The sequence below is a fragment of the Martes martes genome, assembly GCF_963455335.1.
Source record: "Martes martes genome assembly, chromosome: 5".
Lineage (NCBI taxonomy): Eukaryota > Metazoa > Chordata > Mammalia > Carnivora > Mustelidae > Martes > Martes martes.
Genome location: NC_137892.1, coordinates 66,048,352 through 66,073,407, shown reverse-complemented (window position 1 = coordinate 66,073,407; position 25,056 = coordinate 66,048,352). Strand labels below are relative to the sequence as shown.

Genomic DNA, 25,056 nt, shown 5'->3' with positions numbered 1-25,056 from the left:
TATATTAGTGTCTACATGCCAGAGTTAAATCCCTAGCAGTACTGTATATATTGGATGTCATAAAGACTGAGGTGGAAACAGATTTTATACCTTTCCTCAGACACTGAAGTCAAAGGAAGAAACTGCACCTACACAACTAAGAATTAAGAGGCCAAAATACCACCTTCACAAACTTTTCACCATAAATTTCTATTTGTGCTCTCATTTAGTTGAAGTATATTTTCATTTACTGACATTTTTGTTTAGACATGCCTACATTTAAAAAAAATTAGTTTTGATTATTAAGATAAAACTACTAGAACCCTCACCAAGTTTACTATTAAAATCCATAGTATAAAAGATTTCTGTGATCCTTACAAGTAATGTAAAGCCTACTACTTTCACTGTAATTTATATTTTCTGAAATATTAATGGTCAGACATCCCCAATTGCTAAAGAAAATATAGTATGATCTGGTTTCCCAAAGTTGAAACATGGTTAATAAAAATAAAAAAATTGTATTTACACAAAATAGCCTGAAAAATCAAAAAGAAGGGTGAATCCTAGGTCCTAAGGGGGACGGAAAACCGGCATCATAAATAAGTTCAAAGTGAAATTTTGGAATTTTTGCCCTGTGCCCCATGCCATTTATTAATTACCATATTTTAAAAACAACAATTACGTTACAAAGAAGAGGGTTTATCATCTGCATATCTTCTTCATTCATGTCAGCTTGGCTTTCTTCTTCGTAGGTCCTTTATGCCCTTTGGCCTTTCTTCTTAAATTCCGCCTGTCTACCACAGGCACTTCCACTTCTATTTCCTCTGAGCTGCTATCCACAGTTTTTTCTGTTGACTGTGCAAACTGATCCAGCTGCTCAGAAGACGCTTCAGACTGCTCCTCTGACTGGTTTTTCTGTCCTGCATTCTGTGAAAATGGCACATCTTCAAGTTCAACCTCTATCAAAGAGCTCTGAGAAAGAGCTGTAGACGTTTCCTGGGGCTCAGGCACCCCTTCGTCACCCTGGTCTTCCAATGAAGAAGTAGTGTTGGGTGATAAATTTTCAGAGATTGATTCCTCAGAAAATTCAGCTATCACAGAGTTTGGAAAACCACTGTCGGATCGTTCTTCATTTGGGATGGTAGCCACATTGTCTGAACTCCCAAAATGTGCTTTCTTTCTTGAAACTAGCGGCAGTTTCTCTTCAGTGTGTCCCTTTTCATCAGACGGGCCTTCGTCCAGCAACATTTCTGTGTCAGTTATATGCGAGATCTAAAAATAAAAAACTCAGTGAGCAAAATTTTGCAGTGTAGCTCTTATATAAATTATACACTAATATGCAATGATAACTGCATTTTCAAGAATTCAGGACTCATTACTTTCATTCATCAGGTGTACATATTCTGAATACAAGTCTATTATTTCAAAACTGTCACGTGATAACCTGGTTCTTGCTTTAAAGATATAATAAAAGTAATTCTTTTACCTCAAAAAGTTTTAGGACATTTTAAACTTCTTATCAAGGTTCTTTAAACCATGAATCAACTAAAAGTTTTTAGTTTCTTGGTATTACTGGAGCCAGAACCAAGAGTCCTCTGGGGTTTGACACTGTGCCACCACACAAAGTTTGACTACGGTTTCATTAGATGACAGGGAAGGGCAATGGAGATTTTATTCACTTATTTACTTGAGACACTAATAAAATAATACTATACAATAGTTTTTTAGTCTTAAATTGGAATATCTGAAAGTAAAAATGAAGTTTCTTTAAAAATATCCTATTAGGTTTTTCCCACTAATCTAATCTGTCTCCGTTTAAAACAAATTAAAATGACTATTCGTCATGGACTATGTAAGCAATAGGTATTCAAGTATTTGGTAAATAATGCTTTATCTATTTGCCTAAGCATTTCTCTAAATCTACAAAATAAAATTCGTTTTGTTACCAGAAGTCAGGTATGTATTTTAAGGTTACAAAGATGTGAATTTGTGGAATATAACTGATTGTATTTTCTTAAAATACCTAATCTAGCATAAAAATTAATACAGAATTTATTTTCCTGAAAGACTATACATATTAAGGGAGAGGAAAATATATATATTATGATGCCCCTTCCATGTCACCAACACTGGAACAGTTTGACTATAAAAAATTGAGTTATTTCCCTTCTTACCTTATCCTGTGCAACAGTATCAGGGGGTTTTGAAGATTCTACCACCAGCGGAACAAGAGCAGTAGAGTCTTCGCTGGAATTAAGAGACTGCAATTTTATTTCTTCATCTAAAACTTCACTAGTGGAGTCCTCCTCTTCAGTTATAAGTGAGGTTTTAAGAGTATCATCCATTATCTCACCATTCATAGGCTCTAATTCAGATTCCTACATCATTGGGGGGAAAAATAAGTCAGGACACAATTATAGGCTAATTTATTTGTCATGTAAAGTGAGTCCATTCTCGGTCTCCACCAGGACTCAAGATAAAGTCTACCACATTGCAGGGCATGAGTTAAGGAACAGTCTTACTGAGAAAAGATTAAATTTTTCAGGCAGGGTCAAGTAAAAGAGAAGAAGGCACAAGTAACCCAAACTCCCTCTGTTCTTATGGAGACAGCAGACCGTGATGCTCTGTAGACACAGGATAGGTCTGAGATGCAGTGAAGACACCCAGTCTCCTTCTTCTTGTTCTTTATAGGGCCATCAGGAATGAAATCTTTTCAGTAAAAAGGCACCAGAGACTCTAGATTTGATGCCAGCTCTTTACAGAACACCGGTTGATGAGCACTTGGAATCTCTGGGGCCTGTGGGAAATTAACAGGTTACACTGCCAGAGGGAGGAAGCACTACCAGTCTTGTGGGAAGCTGAGCTTGGATACAGCTTCTTGCTGGAAGAAGAAAACTCTGTCTCAGTTTCCTCATTGTCCAGTCAATTTTGGGTCATTTTTTGAACAATCCTACTCTTTATATCACATTAAATACGGAAGTATCAGTGAGGAGGTAACACAAACCTTTCAATTCTGAAACTCTTCTGCCAATGTTTATCAATGTAAAATACTTATATTTAATGTTTAATAGTTCTAATGAATCTTAGCGACATTCTAATAGAGAGCATTTTATTACCATTGTAAAAATTAGAAAATGATGCACTCAAGGGCTCAGAAATAGGTTTGTCTGGTTTATGTAAGATCTCTAAAATCATAGGGATACTGAAATCAGGGATTAGAAAAATTTATCTGGCCAGACAGTATAAAAAAATAGACTGCATACAGAAGGTAATTATAATAAAGCTCATAAAAGGATCAACTAGGGTAGTAAAAAATGCTGAAAGGAAGAAAATGAGAAAAACACAGCAAAAGCTTAAAAAACTCAGAATATTGGTAATTAACTGAAAGTGAGAAGCAACAGAAGAGAAAAACCTGTCTTTCAAGTTTTAGGTTTGGGAATAGAAGGAAAGATTAAACACACACACACACACACACACACACACAAAAGGTCCAATATAGGAGTGATAAGAACAGAGATTATGTTGAATTTAAGATGCTAAAGGACATCTGTCTACATAGAATATTCAAAAGATAAATAATATTATAGCATTACAGTCTCAATTAATATTCAAAGTCTAGAGTTGCTGGTCATCCCACAGAAATGAGAGTTCAACCATTAGATTGGATGCATTTTCATGTACAGAACATGAACCAAGAGCAGAAAGCCAAGAACTGAGTTCGAGACTTCTAGACTTCTAGAATGTCCACGAATAAAGGGAAAAAAGCACAATAGTCAAATAATAAATAAAACCAAAACAAAACTTCAGGTAGGAAAACCAAGAAACCAAAGTACAGTGAGTGGTGTTATAAAACTTACCTTATGGGGGCCTAGAGAATATTAAGGAAGACACAGTAGTCAATCTAGGTGAGGAAAACCGCTGGAAGTGAATGCAAGTGTCACTGGTGACCTACAAGAGTATGTGCTCAATGTACAGCTGGACAAATGAAACCCATTACATGAAGTATATACAGCATAATCTTAAATTTTTACAAGAAAAATAACATATATTCCCATAAATGCCTGCATGCACATTTTTAAACATGTGCTTTACTGTCCAAATTTTTCACAAGAAAAAAATGCCACTTAAAAACACAGTTTCATGGGGGCTCTTGGTGGGGCTCAGTGGGTTAAGCCTCTGCCTTCGGCTCAGGTCATGATCTCAGGGTCCTGGGATGGGGCTCTGCATTGGGCTCTCTGCTCAGCAGGGAGCCTGCTCCCCTCCCTCTCTCTCTCTGCCTGATTCTCTCTCTGCCTACTTGTGATCTCTCTCAAAAAAGTAAATAAATAAAATCTTTTAAAAAAAATACAGTTTCATGAAACAGAGAAAGCAAGAGCTAAACTGGAATATGCTAAGGAAATAAAATTGGTAACATAGTGACACTTCTTTGGATGCTGGCTGGACTTGGCAAACAGGTAAAAGACTTTTAAAGAATCTTAAGCACCTAGGAAAGAAGAAATAAATCTCTACAGAGCCAAAGATGGAAGATACTAAAGATAAAGAGGAGAAGAACAGGGAATGAACAGAGAAGAGGAAAAAAAAAAAAAAAGTTAAGGACAAATACTGTAAGAGCTGCAGAAATCAGGCCAAAAAAAGAATTTACTTGGTCACAAAGGATTTTCCCATTTGTTTTCCACTGTTTAAAAAAAAAAGAATTCAGTTATCAATTGTAGTCAAATTATCAATTAGAGTCAAATATATATATATATATGTTTGTTTTAACCTTCTAACCAAAATATAGGTGCAACTAAGGCCTTAACGACCTTACGGCATTCTAACTGGTTCTACAAGGTGTATCTTATAATCATGTATAATTTGTGTCACTTCTTAAGTATGTTTAATCTCTCAAATTAATTTGTATTTTAAATATACAGAGGGATCTTACTACCTAAAATCCTCAATTTTACCTTTGCTGTAAGTCACACTTAAAAATTCAGATTGAGGGGCGCCTGCGTGGCTCACTGGGTTAAAGCCTCTGCCTTCAGCTCGGGTCATGGTCTCGGGGTCCTGGGATCCAGCCCCGCGTCGGGCTCTCTGCTCAGCAGGGAGCCTGCTTCCCCCTCTTTCTCTGCCTGACTCTCTGCCTACTTGTGATCTCTCTGTCAAATAAATAAATAAAATCTTAAAAAAAAATTTTTTTTCAGTGAAACACACAATAATACTTGTAACTTTATCCTCTCCCCAACTCCAGTACCTGACCTTGCTTAGTATAGAGCTATGCTTTTTTGCATCAAGCACAATTTCTACTAGGACTCTAAAATAGATCACATTTTTCTAACAATATATGATTAAGAAAGTTTAAATTTAGTTTACTTTCAATTCACTTTATTTAGTAAGCAGGATCTCATACCTTTTCACCATCTTGCTTTTCCAGGCGAGGCTGGGTTTCTGGTGCAGGCCGAGCATCCTTATCACTGCTTTCATCCTCAAATTCAATCACACTTTGTTCAGGTTCTTCTTCCAGGAATTCTTCTGAGCTCTCTGATGTGCGTGCAGTAGATTCCAATCTAGGAAAGAAAACCACTCTTACTTGTTTTATTAAGGATGAATATAAAATTTCAGGAGTCTGTTAATACAGTAACACTTTAGAGAATCAACCAAGTGTCGTTCAATGAACAACTTCCCATATTAAAGGTCCAAAACCAATCTCCTCTTCTTACAAACTTGTCCTCTTTCCTACCTTGTTCTCTAGTTTGAACAGTAACACCACAATCTCCACAATCATGTAAGCTAGATTCTTCTTTTACTCTAACCGTATCTCACTGACTCTCATTCTATTAAAATGACTACACATCCCAATTTACCTGATAGTCCAGTTCACAGCTTTTGTCCCAGCATCAGCATAATCACTAATAATGCCCCTTTCAGTCTCAAAGATACCAGTTTGGACAATAAATGATATGGTTTTGTTCTACTTCCAAAATGCCTTTCAAACATATCCCTACTTTTCTGTTTCCATTTTCATGATCCTCCTTTAGGCCCTCCGTGGACCACCATAATTTTGTCCCAACTCATCTCTGAACTTGCAGTACATACATTCTTTAGTGAAGCTGTAAGAGCTGTTATATTATAACCCATCCGTACCTGTGACAGTCCAGCTCAGAAAACTCTGATGGTTCTCTACAGTTTAGAGAATAAAGTGTATTTCCTTACAAAGGCTAACACGACCAAACCCTCATATAGATCTATACATTAGCCTCTGAAATCATCGAACATTTATTATCTTGTTTCTGGGGGTTAGGAATCCAGGTGTGGCTTAGCTGAGTACCTCTGTCTCACGGTCTCATGGAGTCGCAATCAACCCAGCAACTGGGGATGCAGTCTCATCTGAAAGTCTGACTGGCAGTGCTCCCTCCAACCACCCTAAGTTCTCACTCATGTGGTTGCTGGTAGCATTCAGTTCATCATGCAGGCCAACAGACTGAGGGCCCAATTCCTTGGGGACTATTGCCAGATGGTACCTCCTCATAGGGCTGCTCAGAGTATGGCTACTTACTTCCCCTGCATGAATTATCTTACCGGGCCTCATCCACCAGGCAAAGGTGGTCTTCTTGCTCATCCTACTGCTAAATACTTCACTGAGTCGTTCATGCTGCTACAACGCCCAGCTGGCCTGGGACCTAGACTCTCATATTTTTATTTCCTACTAGATGGTAACATTACATCATACATCAGTTATCCTTATTAATATTACTCTTAACTTTTTGTTTTTGCTCATGCTATATCTGCATGGTACAATATGGCAGCCACAACATGTCATGATTTACATTAATCAAAATTAAATGAAATTTAAAATTCAGTTCCTAAGTTCCATGCACTGGCCATACTTGAAGTGCTCAATGGTCATACTAAAGTGGGGCTGCCATTTTGGGCAGGGCAGATAAAGCACAATAAGTTCTCTGGACAACCCTGGTATACAGCAGGGGTCAACCAACTTTTCCATTAGGTTTTATGGGCGATACGGTCTCCAAACAACTATTCAACTCTGCCACTGTAATACAAAAGCAACCATACAAACATGTAAGTTAATGAACGTGGAACTGTTACAACAAAGTTTTATTTACAACAATAGGCAGTAGGTCAGATTTGAGCTACAGACCATAATTTGTGGACCCATGGACTAGAACACCTTCTCTCTCAACTCTGCTTGTTGAGTTTCAATTTATTTTTGAAGACCTGGTCCAAATGCCAAATCTCTCTATCCTCTCAGATTTAATCAAATCTCTCCTCTGCATCTATACCGTTTTGTACTTCTGTTACTGTACCATCACAATCTACCTTGCAGTTTCTTTTTTTTTTTTAAGATTTTATTTATTGATTTTATAGAGAGAGATCACAAGTAGGCAGAGAGGCAGGCAGAGGAGGGTGGGGAAGCAGGCTCCCTGCTGAGCAGAGAGCCCGATGCGGGGCTCCATCCCAGGACCCTGAGATCATGACCTGAGCCGAAGGCAGAGGCTTTAACCCGAGCCACCCAGGTGCCCCATACCTTGCAGTTTCTTAACCTATGTCACAGGTATAGCTAATGAATTAGAAACCAGACAGTCAATTCTTCAAGGACAAAGATTAAATTTTGTTCTTCATAATAGCTGAGTAAGCATTCAACCATTTAGTCTTATGTTACTATTCTACTTATGAAAAACAAACAAAATTCCACAATAATTTGGGATGTTCAATATAAAATGCACTGTTACATTCCCTTCTAAAAAGGATATTACAGGGCACCTGGATGCCTCAGTGGGTTAAGGCCTCTGCCTTCGGCTCAGGTCATGATCCCAGGGTCCTGAGATGGAGCCCCGCATCCCGCTCTCTGCTCAGTGGGGAGCCTGCTTCCCCCTGCCCCTCTCAGCCTACCTCTCTGTCTACTTGTGATCTCTGTCTGTCAAATAAACAAATAAAATCTTTTAAATAAATAAATAAATAAATACATAAATAAAATCAATAAAAAGGATATTACATCAAAATGTTACACAGGAAGAAAACTAATTATCTAACCTCTTTTCACAAATTATTGGATTTAAATAGTTATATTTGCCTTTATCACTAAAACATTTACATAATTACCCAATTATGCAAATTTTAAATTATTTACATAATGAAATTAGCATACCTACAGAATTTTCTACTTGAGGAAAATAATTTCACAGATAAAATGCCAAAGCTATGAATGGTTAACTCAGGAACAACTGGTAGGACTATTAGGATAAAAAAGTCAAGTTTTATTATAAAATATGAAATCTTGCTTTCTTTAAGATTTCAAAGAAGATAGAGGATAAAGTTCTGATCTGAGTTTTCTCTTGTCTCAGCTGGCTATTAAGCTCCTAGAGAAGGGGACCGAAATGGCTTATGGTTATCACTAATTTGTGTTATATCCAGTAACCCAGTAAAATGAATCCATTATAAAATAGAACTTAGGGTTTTTAAAAAAACTTACTAATACTCAGCAGTACTAAAATCTATAGCTACTATCAAAGTTGGGATAATATAATTACTAGAATATTCTCTTGGGTTTTCAGACACGAGAGATTAAATTTTGGATTTATTTTACTCTCTCACTAGCACCTTCTCCCTGTAATACATCAAAGTGAGTACAATCAGCAATCCTGTACAAGAATTCAAATACAAACTCTTACACCAAGGTTATGTGCTACACAAATAATAATAACTTCTACCTTAAATACTAAATACTAATAATATGAAAATAAGGGGCACATGGGTGGCTTGGCTCAGGTCATGATCCCAGGGTCCGAGGATGGAGCACTGCATGAGGTTGGGGGTGTTCCTGCTCAGTGGGGAGCCTGCTTCTCCCTCTGCCTCTGCCCCTCTCCCTGCTTGTGCGCTCTCTCTCTCTCAAATAAAACCTTTAAAAATATATGAAAATAAGAATAACGAAATAATGACAGTAAAATAACCAATACTTTACTTGTTTATTGAAGCTGTAGGTGAAGTCTGGGGTGTCTTTTCATCTTCTCCTTGAGAACTACTAAATTCAGTATCCTGAAACCGCTTCCCAATCTTTGGTCGCTTCAGATGACTACTTCGAGTACGAGTGGAAACCGGTGTTTTATCATGACCTGAGAAAAAATAGCAGAACTACAATTAATTCAGTAGGTCCTGAAAGGATTATGTTACAATACACAGAAATGTAAGAACTACGATAGCTTACATATATTCCCACAATTACACATTTCTTTCTCTCACTTGTATCAGGCCAAGAAACAATGTTAGTTTTTTTTCTAACTTATGAAATAACTTCGCATTATTCATTCCTCACATTTCCATATTGCCCTGAGCTCTGCAATGTATTTTTGCATTTTTACTTATAGTGTCTCCCAATAATCCTAGGATTATTGGGACAAGGCAGACATAACTCTATTTTACAGGTAAGAAAATTAGGAAAAAAGAGGTACGGTAGCTTACTTTGTTCACATAGCAAGACCGGTGGTAGTGGTGGCATTAGAACTCAGCTCTAGATCTTAGTGGGATAAGTCTTCACTTACTCTACGGGACATCTCCCACCCCTAAATTCTAATCATCTCAAATACTGGTAGAGTAGCTCAATTTCTCACCTTCAGAAGTACTTGCAAAGGCATCTTTTAGAGAGTCAATCTAAAACAGAAATACAGATTAAAACCAAACATTTTAGTTCATTTTTTTCTCCCTATGAATCTATTTTAGTCAGTGCCAAAGAAAATCTTATGAAACATTTTTCAAATAGTACTTTTTGTATTCACTATTCACCGTTCACCTGAAGAAATTAAAAGGTGATGTTACAGCCTCAGTTTATCCTGATGTTGAGCCCTTACCAAGCCATCTAATACGTTACAGTGCAACTCACTGAAGTTTCCTAGTGTCCTGTCCTCAGCTACCTCCTCTTCTCTGTCTACATGCTCTCCCTGTGTAATTTTATCTACTACCTTTACTTCAACATCTATTTGCTGATGAATCCAGGTACGTAATTTCATCTCCCCAACTTCTTTCCTGATTTCCAAAGAAATATGGATGCTCCATCCAATTTCACAACGAACCTGTTCCAAATTAAACTCTTTTCCCAATATTATTCCCTATCTTGGTTAATGGCAGTAACAGTTCAGTCAGCCATTCTGGCCAAAAACCTGTGAGTCAGTAATGACTTCTTCTTAACCATCCTTAAATGAACTGCAAAGCCTTCAATTCTGACTCTGAAGACTCTCTCACAACTGCCCCCTCCTTTGTATTACCGATTCTCTAGTTTAGGCCTTTATCATCTTTAATGTGATTATTCCAAGAGCCTCAACCCTGGTATCCCTCACTCTAATTGCATGCTCTGTAATCCCTTCCAACCTGATGGCAAAGATGCTTCCAAATCACAAACCGTGCTACTCTTTTGCTTTAAAAAACAAAAACAGGGGCGCCTGGATGGCTCAGTGGGTTAAAGCCTCTGCCTTCGGCTCAGGTCATGATCCCAGGGTCCTGGGATCGAGCCCCGCATCGGGCTCTCTGCTCAGCGGGGAGCCTGCTTTCTCCTCTCTCTCTGCCTGCCTCTCTGCCTACTTGTGATCTCTGTCTGTCAAATAAATAAATAAAGTCTTAAAAAAATAATAAAAATAAAAAACAAAAACAAAAACAAAACATTTAATGGTTTATTACTGCCTAAAATATAAACTCTCAACCTCTTCAAAACCAATTTACACTTGTTTGGTTTTTGTTGTTTTTTTTTTTAAACACACTAGCCTTTGGAAAACCTTAGCCTTTGTCACAACTCACACCTGCCCCTTGAAAGTCAGATTGGTTGCTGCTTCACCTACTCCACTCCTTGGGTAGAGTTACTCACTCCACTATGTACCTTCGTCATTTGCTATTTGCCCTATTAAGGCAATTATAATCCTGTAGTTTATTTAATCTGGTTCCAATAATGGACCATCTACTTCTCCCATCCTTGTAAGAACCACATCTTTGTACATCTAGTACTTGCCAAAGTATCTACTTCATTATATAAACTACTATTCATTCGTTCATCACACACTTACTGAAACCCTACGACACAGCAGGGACTGAGACTTTAAGAAGGTCTACTGACAGTACAAAAACAAGGATAAACTGGGACAGATAAGACAAAAATCCTGTCTTCAAGAAGGCTGCAGTTGAACTAAACAAAGTTAACACACATATAAAAATCATTTTAAAATGGTACAAAGAGTATAAGTACATGTAATGTTTTATGTCGCAAAATAGGAAAAAGCAAGTAGAAATACCAATCATCACCTAAAGAATAAATCATATAGTGACTGTTTCACAGTGTATCTCAAAACATCGAGTTGTACACCTTAAATATGTACAATCTTTGCCAATTATACCTCAGCAAAGCTAAAAACAACGTGGTTAAAATAAATAAGACCACTTCCCTATTTGGTTAGCAATAAAAAGAGAGATAAAATTTTTTTTTGAGAGATAAAATATTTTAATGTGAGAAATATTTCCCTTGAACTAATTAAAATCTTAAAGTAATTTGAGGAATATGAAATTTCTAAAATGAAAGAAAACTGAATTTATGCTGCCACCCTTGTGACATGGTTTAATATATATTCTATTTACACAACCCATTTAAAATTATTTGGCTTATTATTAAGGTAAATCACTGTTGTCACCACATTTTGGGAAAAGATTTTTTCTACCTTTCCTGATTTTATGATGTCTGACCAATACTAATTAAGTGTAAGTGTATCTGAGGAATTTGGACCTCAATATAATCAAACCCGGGGTTATCATTTAGCTTGAATTTCCAAATGTAGAAAAAAATAAAAACAAAAAATCTAACTCCTTACATATGATTGTATGATTTACATTATCCTTAAAAACATTTCCAAAAAGTTCCGTCAACATTCACACTAATTAAGGCAGAAATAAGAGGCACAAATAATTCCCCAAAGCACTTGTCCCTGGAAGATTTACCTAGTACTTTCAAAATGCATTACATTCTACAAAGACCTAGCATACAGAGACTCAAACTTTGCATAGTAACTTCATAACTTTTGACCTACTACTAATTTCACTTCTAGAAATTTATGAGTGCAAGGAAAGAATTACATAGGCAAAAAGATGCATATATAAATGTGTTCACTGCTGAGCCACTTACGCAAAAAACTTAATAAGTTAAAGAAATAAACAATGGTATTTACATAGAATAGTATGCTGCTATTTGATAATCATGTTTTAAAACAATAATGCCATGGAAATGCTTACAATATTATGTTAGTGGAGGAAAAACAGAAGCAGCATAAAAGAAAACAAAAATATACACAGATAATGTTCTATAATATATATTAAATACAAAGAGAAAATTGTTAACAGTTGCTGTATCTGGGGTAGTGGGATTAGAGATTTTTATTTTCTTCTATTTCTTCTATGTTATTTTGTGTGATTCCAAATTATTTTTCAAAGAAAACTAAGTCCTTAGTAAGCCATTAACAGGAGATTTCAAGAAAACTAACACAGTAAAAAATTAAAAATTACATAACTTGATGAACACTAACATTTACAAAATTAAATATCAGCTGAATCTAGTTTAAAGAAACAAAAATTATTATTTCCTACAATAAACACACAGTGTACCTACAGTTAGCTGCATCTCACTAGACTGATTGTCTTCAGTTTCTGCTTCATATTCTGGAACAGATGCAAGACCATATTCTCCAGACATAGGTCTTTTAGCTTCATTTTGAGAAACTGCTGTGTATAGAAGAATTTTAAAAATTGTAACCCAATCAGTATTTGGTTTTAACTACAACATGGTTTGTACTGATTTTTCACAAAAGCCCTGAATAGCATCCTGAACAGACGGGTGTTGAAAACCTAGGTGTGGAATATCTCCTTCATCAATATCTTATAATGAAAACTTGCAATTATAAAAGTATTAGTTATCTGTATTTCGTGACTTTGAGGAAAGACCAGGGACTACTCTCTGATTCCTTGATTCCTATTCTATGCTGCTTTAGTATCTGTGTTTCCTTCTTACCCACCAATTCCTAGAATGTTAGACTCTGCTGGGCTATTATAATTCTAAATCCTCTTATTATTAGTGACTCAAATGTTAATACATAACAAAAATTCAAACTTTAGAAAAGAGGATCTGTTACTAGAGGGGTCACATTACAATATACCATAACTCCAGACTAAGAGCCACAAACATTAAAAGGCTCTGCTCTTTAAACCTGACGTGTGTTTCAACTTGAAACCTGTAATTCTTACCTGTAATTTTAAGTGTTTCTCTCTGTAATGCTCTGGTGACTGGTATCCGCTGGTACCAGTGTCCAACACCTTCAACCTCCCAAAGGAGTTCATGATCTCCTGGATACTTTTCAAAGTACTGCTTGCAAGCTGAAAAATACATTTAGAATTTTCTAGAAACCCCAAATTATCAGTTACTTTGGAAAACAGAAAGAAGACACAAAGTAAGCTGCCCAACTCAATGGGGCTAGCATAACACCAATGCAACTCAATTACACATCAGTCTCATTTATGCAAATTTTAACCTGAACAGACAATAAAAATCCTATTAGAAGATGTGTTTCACCATTAAGGGGGAAATTACTAAATATTACTGAGGGGCATAAAATTACAATAAAATGATTATTAGACTCAATAGTATAAAGACACCCATTCTCACCAATTATTTGGTAAATTCCATGCAATTATAAACAAATTCCCAACAAGTTTGTTTTTTAAGGGAACTTGTCAAAACCTGACCCCAAATTCAAAATGAAAGAAGAAAGGGTTAAGAAAGGATATGGAAAAAAAAAGATGAAGAAAAGGAAAAAGAAAAATTGAAATACCAGGGGGGAAAAGCCCATGAGGAAAGAAGGACACACCAAAACCTGGCAAATGACAGAGGCAGCACTACATCTCCTGGCAGAGTAGACCAACTATCAAAATAATAATGCGGGGTGGCTCAGTGTGTTAAAGCCTCTGCCTTCGGCTCAGGTCATGATCACAGGGTCCTGGGATCGAGCCCTGCATCGGGCTCTCCGCTCAGCGGGGACACTGCTTCCCCCTCTCTCTCTGCCTGCCTCTCTGCCTACTTGTGATCTCTGTCAAATAAATAAATTCTTTAAAAAATAATAATAATGCTAGAACAAAAATCTATATAGAAAAAGCAGATCCCGACCTCACATCATAAAATTAAATTTTAGATGGAGTCTAAGACCTACTAAGAGAAGCAAAATATTTAAAAGAAAACTAAGAGAATACCTCCTAGACATAATGGTACTGAAAGATTTCTCATGAAAGATAAAAACCATAATCCGTAATGAAATATTATGATAAACCCATTACAGTTTAAAACTTTCTATCAGGAACTAGGCAACAGAAATTTCTTTTTTTTTTTAAGATTTTATTTATTTATTTGACAGAGATCACAAGTAGGCAGAGAGGCAGGCAGAGAGAGAGGAGGAAGCAGGCTCCCGCTGAGTGGAGAGCCTGATGCAGGGCTCGATCCCAGGACCCTGAGATCATGACCTGAGCCGAAGGCAGAGGCCTTAACCCACTGAGACACCCAGGCGTCCTGCAACAGAAATTTCTAATGATAGAAATGTCCTATATCAGCAATGTCCAGTAGAGTAGCCACTAGCCACATGTGGCTAATGAAGAAATGAATGCATAATTTAATTTTAATTAAACTGAAATTAAATCTAATTTATATTAGTGACTGCCAAACTGGACTGCACAGTTTTACATTAAAAAGATACCACAAAAACACAAATTAGGAGATTTTCAGAATAAGACAAAGGATTAGTACTCTCAGCATATTAAAAAAAAAATCCTAAAATTTAATTAGAGAGATAAAATGACCCCAAAAAGAACTGGTAGATGTTATGAAAAGGACATTTACACATAACGAAACTGACAGGTCTCTTAACAAAGGCAAAGATGGCAAACCTCACTAGGTGCCAGGGAAATGCAAGATAATACAACTAGATACCATTTTCACACCCATCAGATAACCTAAGCATTCAAAGAATAAGGAAAACAGAAACTCCCACATTCTCTTTGTGTGAGAATAATTTTGCAACAGTTAGTAGAGTTGTAAAAACATATTGTATGCTCCAATCCTACTACTGGCTATATACCCTAATGACTTATACATATGCACAAGAAGATTTCTGTAATATTCACTACAGGGCTGTTTTTAAACAGGGGTGGGGAGTTCAACCTAAGAGCCCACCATTAAGGGATACATGATTAAATTATAAAATGTATACAATAAAATACTATACAGAAACTACAACAAATTACAGCTACATATTAACAATGATAAATCTAAAAGATCAGTAAAAAACAAATTAGTGCATGTACAAATGATGTCATTTATATAAAGTTTGAAAACACATTAAACAAATTAATGTGTAAAAACACATTAACAAGTAAACATGTTAAATGTGTTTAAACACATTAAAATATGGCAATTCCTCAAAAAGTTCAACACAGAATTACTATATATCTCAAGCAATTCCACTCTCAGCCAGAAAGCAGGGACTCGAACAGTTATCTATGCACCAATGTCCACGGCAACATTGTTCACAATAGCAAAGAGGTAGAAAGAACCCACTGTCCATCCATCAGAAGATGATTAGATTTATGAATGAAATGGGACATATATACACAATAAAAAAATACTCAGCCATAAAAAGGAATGGAATTGTTTTTAAAGATTTGAGAGAGAGAATGTGCGTGAGCAGAGGGAGAGGCAAACAGAGAGGGAGAGAGAATTCTCAAGCAGACTCCCCACTGAGCAAGGATCCAGACACATGGCTCAATCCCATGACCCTTAGATTGTGACCGGAGCCAAAATCAAGAGTTGGATGTGGGGTGCCTGGGTGGCTCAGTCAGTTGAGTGTCTCTTGGTTCTGGCACAGGTGGTGTGAGATCAAGCTCCACATAGGACTCCATGCTCAGTGCATAATCTGCTTGGGTTTCTCTCTTCCTCTGCTCCTCCCCATTTCTATGCATGCACACACTCTCTCGAATAAATAAATCTTAAAAAAAAAAAAAAAAAAAGGAGTCACCACTTAACTGACTGAGCTACCCAGGCACCCCAGGAAAGAAATTTTGATATATGCTATAACATGGATGGTCCTTAAATACTATGCTAAGTGAAATAAAGCACACACAGAACGACAAATATTGTCTGATTCCACTTCTATGAGGTACCTAGAATAGGCAAATTCATAAAGACAGAGAATGAATGTGACTAATGCAACTGAATTCCACAACTACAAATAGCTCAAATGATAAATATATATATTACAGCCCCCCCAAAACTTGAAAAATTTTAAAATAAAAAAGCAAACTAGGGGTACCTGGCTGGCTTAATCAGTAGAGCATGCAACTCCTGATATCGGGGTTGTGTGTTCGAGCCCCACACTGGGTGTGGAGATAACTTAAAAATAAAATCTTTAAAAACTAGGACACCTGGGGCACCTGGGTGGCTCGCTTGGTTGAGCAACTGCCTTCGGCTCAGGTCATGATCCCAGACTTCCAAGATCGAGTCCTGCATCGGGGTCCCAGCTCCTTGGGGAGTCTGCTTCTCCCTCTGACCTTCTCTTCTCTCATGTTCTCTCTCACTTATTCTCCCTCAAATAAATAAATAAAATCTTTAAAAAAAAAAAATTGGGACACCTGGCTGGCTCAGCCATTAAGCTTCTGCCTTTGGTGCAGGTCATGATCCTAGGGTCCTGGAATCGAGCCTCACATCAGGCTCCCTGTTCAGTGCTTCCTCCTCTGCCTACTGTTACCCCTGCTTGCGCGTGCATGTTCTCTGACAAATAAAAAAAAGTCTTTATAAAAATAAAATAAATATAGAACTACCCTATAACCTAGTAAATGCACTACTGGGTATTTACCCAAAGAATATGAAAACATTAAATTTAAAAGGATATAGGCAGGATGGGATGCCTGGGTGGCTCAGGTTAAGCATCTGCCTCTGGCTCAGGTCATGATCCCAGGGTCCTGGGATCAAGTCCCACATCAGGCTCCCTGCTCAGCAGGAAGCCTGCTTCTCTCTGGGCCTGCTACTCCCCCTGCTTGTAGGCTTTCTCTTTCTCTCTCACAAATAAAAAAAATATTTAAACATAAATAAATAAAAGAATATAGGCACCCCTATGTTTACTGCAGCACTATTTACATACAATAGTCAAGATATGGAAGCAGCCCAAGTGTCCACAGGACAGATGAATGGATAAAGATGTGGCATGTATATACCATGTCATATTATGCAGCCATCAAAAAGAATGAAACTTTGCCATTTGCAACAACATGGATGGATCCAGAAGGTATAATGCTAAGCAAAGTAAGTTAGAGAAGACAAAAGCCGTATGATCTCACACATATATGGAATTTAAGGAAACAAAGGGGGAAAAAAAAAAACAAAAATAGACCCTTAAGTATAAAGATCAGACAGATGGTTACCAGAGAGAAGGAGGGTGGGGGGTGGGTGGGTGAAATAGGTGAAGGAGATTAAGAGTACAGTTATCTTGGAACATCTGGCTAGCTCAGTCAGTAGAGCATGTGACTGTTCGTCTCAGGGTTTCAGTTCAAACTCCACACTGTACATGGAGATCACATAAAAATAAAATCTTTAAAAATAAAAATGATTTTTAAAAAGTATACTTATGTTCATGATCACAGAGTAATATATGCAACTGCTGAATCACTATATTGTACACCTAAAATAGCTATACTGGAATTAAAATTTTTTAAAATGTAAAAAAAAAAAACCTCTCACAAATTAGCTTATGGAAAATTGACATTATCTTTTTTTCTGTCCAATAATATTATAATTGTATAATATGTATAGCTGTATGATTCTGTTCAAATCAGTTAGCATTTACATATTCTCCATAGAGTTCTTAGAATTAACATAGGAAAAATGTATACATTTAAGAACTTTATCTTTTGTTGCCATAATAAATACTGTGTTCTCTTAAACATTATTTCTTCTAACTAGTGGTTATATACAAGAAAGATACTGATTTACTTATGTATTAATTTTGTCTAGGGTTAATTTTCTTGAGTTTTCGACAATCTGCTTCTTTGTTAGGGCTAAGACTGAAAGCCTTTCGTGATCTCTACCAACAAAAGTACATCTGTCCTCCTCTAAATCCTGTGGTGCTTTACCTGTAGTGCTCTTAAGCTCCTTAAAGTATGCTCTACTTTACAATCTATTTCTTTAGGTTTTCATTTTAATACCAGTGTAGACTACGAGTTCCTTGCACATAGATTCCATGAATATCTCTTCTTCTGTGACAGCACTCTGTCTAGTTCTTTGCATGGAATGAATGTGCTCAATAAGTGGCTATGAAAAAAGGTTCTATGAGGCAAAGAACGTTAAAATAGTTGGGAGACATTTAGCCCAGAAGAGTATCTGTAGAGAAGTGAAGGGTCCATGCTTAGGCTTTAAAAGAATTTCATCGCAAGGATAAATATCTCAGTGCTGCACATTCAATGTCTGTAAGCAGAAGTCTCCACAACTGATTAAGGAACAGCTCTTGCCGCTTAGCTGGGAGAGGTTCCTTCTTGTGGGACAGACAAATCTGAAATGGGAGCTCTAGTCACCTTTTCTCAAGTGCTCCTTTTAAACCTCATACTGACTATGGAAGGCATTCCTTACTATTTTAGTCATTAAATTCAGACAAATAACTCAATGTTGTGGCCTATTGTGCTTGTTTTCTCCAGCTTCTCCCTTTTAAATATGTATGGAAACTAAAACCAAAAAACATGAGAAACATGTTTTATATGCTTATACATACAGGAAAAAAATGAGAATAGTATCATAGTGTCAGTATATCCATCAACCAGATTAACAGTACTAAAATTTTGCCACATCATTTTTACTTAGCTTTAGGGAGAACTAAATAAAACCTGGTAGATGCAGCCGATGTTCTCTTTGGACCCCTCCCTAACCCCATTTCCCTTTCTCATTTTCTCCCCAGAGGTAACTATGACCCTGAAGTTGGTGTATATCCTTCCTGTCCACAGTTTGATACTAAGATCTATGTCCATAAACCCTATAAAGCATTATTTAGTTTGCCTTTTTGCTTTCAGCCATGTGGCCCAGGTAGTTCTATTTTTAATTTTTTGAGGAACCTCCATACAGTTTCCCACAGTGGCTGTACCAGTCTGCACTCCCACCAACAATGCAAGCGGGTTACTTTTTCTCTACATCCTTGCCAACAATGGTTTCTTGAGTTTTTTATTTTAGCCATTCTGACAGGTGTGAGATTGATACCTCATTGTGGTTTTGATTCTCGTTTCTCTGATGATGAGTGATGTTCAGCATCTTTTCATGTGTCCATGGGCCAACTGTAGGTCTTCTATGGAGAAATGTCTGTTCACATCCTCTGCCCATTTTTAACTGCATTGTGTTTTTTGTGTGTTAAGTTGTGAAAGTTCTTTATATATTTTGGATACTAACCCTTTATCGGATATGTCATTTGCAAATATCTTCTCCCATTCTGTAGGTTTTCTTTTAGTTTGTTGGTTGCTTCCTTTGCTGTGCAGCTTTTAATTTTTATGTAGTCCCAATAGTTTCTTCTTGCTTTTGTTTCCACTGCCTCAGGAGACAAATCTAGAAGGATGTTGCTAAAACCAATGTCAGAGAAACTACTTCCTATGTTCTCTTCTAGGATTTTTTGGTTTCAGGCCTCACATTTAGGTCCCTGATCCATTTTGGGTATATAGTGTACAAAAGTGGTACAGTTTCGTTCCTTTGCATGTTGCTGTCCAATTTTCCCAATCCTATTTGTTGAAGCGATTATTTTTTTTTTCCCATTGCATATTCTTGCCTCCTTTGCCTTAATCTTTGTCAAAGATTAACCGACCATAAATTGTGGGTTTATGTCCAGGCTTTCTATTCTGTTCACTGATATATGTGTCTTACTGTTGTGCTAGTACCATATTGTTTGGATTATTACAGCTTTGTTTTTTGGAGGGTGGGGGGTTGGATTATTATAGCTTTGTAATGTAACTTGAAGTCTGGAATTGTGATACCTCCCATTTTGCTTTTCTTTTTCAAGGCTGCTTTGGCCTTTTGAGGTCTTTTGTGATTCCATACAACTTTTCAGATTGTTTTAGTCCTGTGAAAAATGCTGTTGATATTTTGATAGGAACTGCATTTAAATCTATAGATTACTTTGGGTAGCATGGACATTTTTAACATATTTGTTCTTCCAGTCCATGAGCATCAAATGTCTTTTCCATTTCTCTGTGTCATCTTCAATTTCTTTCATCAGTGTCTTATAGTTTTCAGAGTATGGATCTTTTTCACCTCTTTGGTCAGGTTTATTCCTAGGTATTTTATTATTTGTGATGGGATTGTTTTTTTTAACTTCTCTTTCTGTGGCCTCATTGTTAGTGTACAGACATGAAATGGATATCCACACATTGATTTTGCATCCTCCAACTTTACTGAAACCATACCAGTTCTTTTTTTTTTAACCTACTTTAATTTGAGAGAGAGAGACACAGAGAGAGAGAGAGAGAAAGAGAGAGAGAGAAAACGAACAAGCAGGAGGAGGCACAGAAGACAAGCAGACTCCCCACAAGCAGGGAGCTCAATGTGGGACTCCATCCCAGGACCCTGAGATCATGACCTGGGCCAAAGGCACACACTTAACCAACTGAGCCACCCAGGCATCCCTGAGTCCATTTATCAGTTCTAAGAGATTTTTTTTTTTTTTGAGATTTTATTTTTAAATTGTCTCTAGACCCAATATGGGGCCCAAACTTTCAACACTGATATCAAGAGTCACATACTCCACTGACTGAAGCACTACTACTTGTTCTAATAGTTTTTTGGTGGGTCTTACATTTTATTAGGGGCTAATATGTAAGTTTAAAAGTAATCCCAATAAAATTCCAACAAAACTTTTTTTTTTAATCTAATAAGTGGGTTCTGAAGTCTCTACAGGAAAACAAGTAAGGTCAGAAATATGAAATGGGGGAGAAGACTAGTTCTTTTAGATAACCAAAAGCTAAAATAAATGTAAGAGCAAAGTACTGGAACTTAAAAGATTAAGAGAAATAAATAAGCAGATAAGAAATATACAGAAACAGGGGTATCTGGATGGCTCAGTCGGTTAAGCATCTGCCTTCGGCTCAGGTCATGATCCCAGGATCCTGGGATAAGACCTGCATTGGGCTCCATGCTCAGCAGGGAGTCTGCTTCTCCCTCCCCTCCCCTCGTCAGCACCCCCCACCCCCAGTTGCTCCTGAGCTTGCATGCTCACTCTCTCCCCCTCTCGAATGAATAAAATCTTAAAATATATATATACACAAACATATACATATACAAATTTAATATATGATCTAGATTAAGAGTTAGGATACTTTTCCTTAAAGGGGGCTGACGATAAGTAGTTTAGACTTACAGACCATATGGGCACTGTCATAACTAACCAACTCTAACATTTTAGCACAAAAGAAGCCATAGACAACAAGCTGTGTTCCAATAAAGCTTTTTTTTTTTTTACAAAAAGAGTTAGCAGGTCAGTGACCACTGTTTGCTGATCTGATATAGATATTAATGCAAATCAGTGCAGAAAATAAATTATTCTACAAATAATACTAGAGCAATCCTATACCTGTCAGGTAAAATAAAACTGGAACCACACCTCGTATGGGACACCAGGATAAATGCCAAATGGTAAGATTCATGAGACCTTATTCATCCCACGTGTTTAGGTATCGGTACACAATAGTACTACGTAAATCAACTTTTCCTAGGTACCTAATCATCTACTCAAGCCTGAGGCCAACCCCATCCATACTTAGCACGCACTACCTATTTGTGGAATGAACAAATTCTTTCTAAAGCTTACAACGTACAACACTATAATCTTTCCTGGATCATTAAAAATATTCAAGGAAACAAGAGAAGGTCATCAAAGAATACTGGGCATCTAGCAGCCATAAGGAACTACTAATTAAGCTGTAAGAGAAAATCAAATGGAAATCCAAGTTCTTCAAATATAATAAGTATTGTACAAGACAGAAAGAAGAGCAAGAAACAGAAAATAGAGATGCCATATAGTCTAAAATTTTCTATTTTCAGTATATTCCTTTATTATCACACTTCATTCATAAACATTATACAAATGAAATCAATAAAACATTATCAGGCAACCTCCTGCCTAAACTGAAGGATAAATTGAGCTAAAGTCCACTTAGACTATGCAAAAATAGACATACACCTGTAATTCATTTGGTATTCAATTTATCATTAGAATTAGAAAAGAGGGGGCACCTGGGTGGCTCAGTGGGTTAAGCCTCTGCCTTTGGCTCAGGTCATGATCTCAGGGTCCTGGGATCGAGCCCCACATCAGGCTCTCTGCTAGGCAGGGAGTCTGCTTCCCCCTCTCTCTCTGCCTACTTGTGATCTCTTTCTGTCAAATAAATAAATAAAATCTGTCAAATAAATAATCTTTTTTTAAAAAAGGAATTAGAATTAGAAAAGAGTATTTTTTTTAAAGACTGTGTTTATTTATTTGAGAGACAGAGCCCACACAAGCAGTGGGGAGGAGCAGTGGGGAGGAGCAGAGGGAGAAATAGACTCCCCACTGAGCAGGGAGCCTGACATGGGGCTCAATCTCAGCACCCTGGGATCCCGAGTGAACCAAAGGAAGCCGACCAACCAACCGACCCACCCCGGCACCCCAGAAAAGAGTAAGTATAAGAGATTCTGCCTACACTGGGTGTGTTACATTCCTTCCCAAATTCAAATCTGGGAATTCAAATTCAAATTCAAATTTAAAGTCTGTAAATCTGTAATCAGATTTTAAAGGGAAAGCTATTTTCAGATTATCCAGTTGCATACAGGGTTCATTCCATTCTCATGTATGGGTCTACACAGAAACTATGATTCCAGATGGGCATGCAACACTTGGTTCTTGTTTTCTGGATTTCTGATATTAAAAAGGGGGAGCAAACTAAGAACAAAACCATATTTTCAGTAGAAATAAAGATCTCCAGTTAGATGAAAATCAATGGTAAATTATGTTTTAATAAAGCTTTCAAGTAAATTACCTTCCAGGATTAAATCTTACTTCATTAAGAGAAAAGCAGTGGTTTGGGAGTTACATTTATAAGTACAAATATAAATCCACCAATAGTTTTTAAATATTTAAAATATATTTATATTATTTAAAATATTTAAAAATATTTAAATATAAACAGTGTATATTCATACAATGGAATACTAAACAGCACTGAAAATGAATAAATAGAGCTATGTGAATCCACAAGAATGAATTCATAAATATACAAAACAAACTGCAGGAGAATTCATACAGCATGTATCATTTATATAAAGTTCTTTGTAATATTTTATTTATGTATTTGAGAGAGAGAGCACACAAGCAGGGAGGGGTTGCAGAAGGAGAGGGAGAAGCAGGCTCCACAGAGCAGGAAGCCTGACATAGGGCTCCATCCCAGGACCCCGGGATTATGACTGAGCCAAAGGCAGACACTTAACCAACTGAGCCACCTAATGCCCCAGTTTTTAAATATGTTAAACAATAGGACATATTATTGGAAAATATATAAATATGCCTTGTAAGTCTAAGAGGGACACCTGAGTGGCTCAGTAGGTTAAGTGCCCAACTCTTGGTTTTGGCTCAGGTCATGATCTCAGGGTAGTGAGATCAGCCCCGCATCAGGATCTGCACTGGGCATGGAGTCTGCTTAAGGTTCTCTCTCTCCTCTCAGCCCCAGCCCTTCATGCACGTGCTTGTGGACACACTTTCTTTCTCTCCTTCTCTCTCTCTCTCTCCCTCTCTCGAAAACAAAAAGTCTAAGAAATATATGGGGAAAATGCCAAATTGAGGTGGTGCTTCTTTCAGGGAAGGAAGTGAGTTAATTTGGGTAGGTGTACAACTGGACTAGCAATGATCCATTTCTCATAGATGGCACATGCTGAATGGTACATGAGTTTTTGTTGTCTTATTCTTTACATCTTTTTATACATCTGAAATTATTTTTTTTTAATTTTAAAAGCTACCACAACAGAGAACCCAAAAAAGATCTAAATAGACATTAGATCTTTATATTTATATTATTATATTATATATATTATATTATATATTATATATTTATATTATATTTATTTATTTAAGAGACAAAATACAGAAATGGCCAACTACCATATGAAAAGATGCTCAACATGAAATGCAAATCAAACCTATAATAAGATGCCACTTCACACCCACAAGAATGGCTATAATCAAAAAGATAGTAACTGTACCCCTGAAAAAAGTAATACATTATATGTCAATAAAAATAAATTTAAAAAAATTTAAAAATAAAATAAATAAATAAAATGAAAATAAAATAAAAATTTCAAAAACAGAAAGACAGTAACAAGTGTTGGTGACAATATAAATGGTAACTTTCATCCACTACTTATGGGAATGTAAAATGGTACACGTGCTTTAGAAAATAGTTTGGCAGTTCTTCATAATGTTAAATATAGAGTCACCATATGACCCAGCAATTCCATCCACAACTAAGTGCAGAGAAATAGCCATACAAAAACTATACAAATGTTCACAGCAGCATTATTCGTTAACAGCTAAAAAGTGGAAACAACCCCAAAAGTCCATCAACTGATGACGGATAAACAAAATGCGGCATATCCATAAAAGAGAATATAATTCATCCATAAAAAGGAATGAAGCACTGATTCATGCTACAACACACATGAACTTTAACAAAATTTATGCAAAATAAAAGAAGCTAGATACAAAGGGCTTATAATATAATCATATCACATGATTATATTTATGTGAAATGTCGAGGACAGGTAAATCCATACAGAAGAAAACAGACTGGTGGTTGCTAGGGGAAGAAGGACTGGGGTAATGAGTGACTCCTAGTTGGTGCAGGGTTTCTTTTTGGGGTAATGAGCATGTTCTGGAATTAGATACTGGCTATGGGTACACAGCTATGAATGTAATAAAAATCACTGAACTGTACACTTTAAGAGGGTGAATTTGATGGTGTATGAATTATATG

At 36.7% G+C, this 25,056-nt stretch overlaps 1 protein-coding gene across 2 annotated transcripts in view; it reads right to left on the bottom strand.

Moving 5' to 3' along the window:
- Positions 1 to 599: 599 nt before the first annotated feature.
- Positions 600 to 25,056, bottom strand: part of FAM169A (family with sequence similarity 169 member A) — a gene marked incomplete at its 5' end in the record, with an annotated part of 48,260 nt that continues 23,803 nt past the window's right edge. For both annotated transcript variants that reach the window (XM_080804814.1, XM_080804813.1), the window contains 7 exons: positions 600 to 1,251; positions 2,154 to 2,357; positions 5,369 to 5,525; positions 8,939 to 9,089; positions 9,585 to 9,624; positions 12,611 to 12,723; positions 13,243 to 13,371. In XM_080804814.1, the coding sequence (XP_080660940.1) occupies positions 703 to 1,251; positions 2,154 to 2,357; positions 5,369 to 5,525; positions 8,939 to 9,089; positions 9,585 to 9,624; positions 12,611 to 12,723; positions 13,243 to 13,371 (1,343 nt within the window). In that variant the 3' untranslated portion in view covers positions 600 to 702. The remainder of the gene's footprint in view (positions 1,252 to 2,153; positions 2,358 to 5,368; positions 5,526 to 8,938; positions 9,090 to 9,584; positions 9,625 to 12,610; positions 12,724 to 13,242; positions 13,372 to 25,056) is intronic.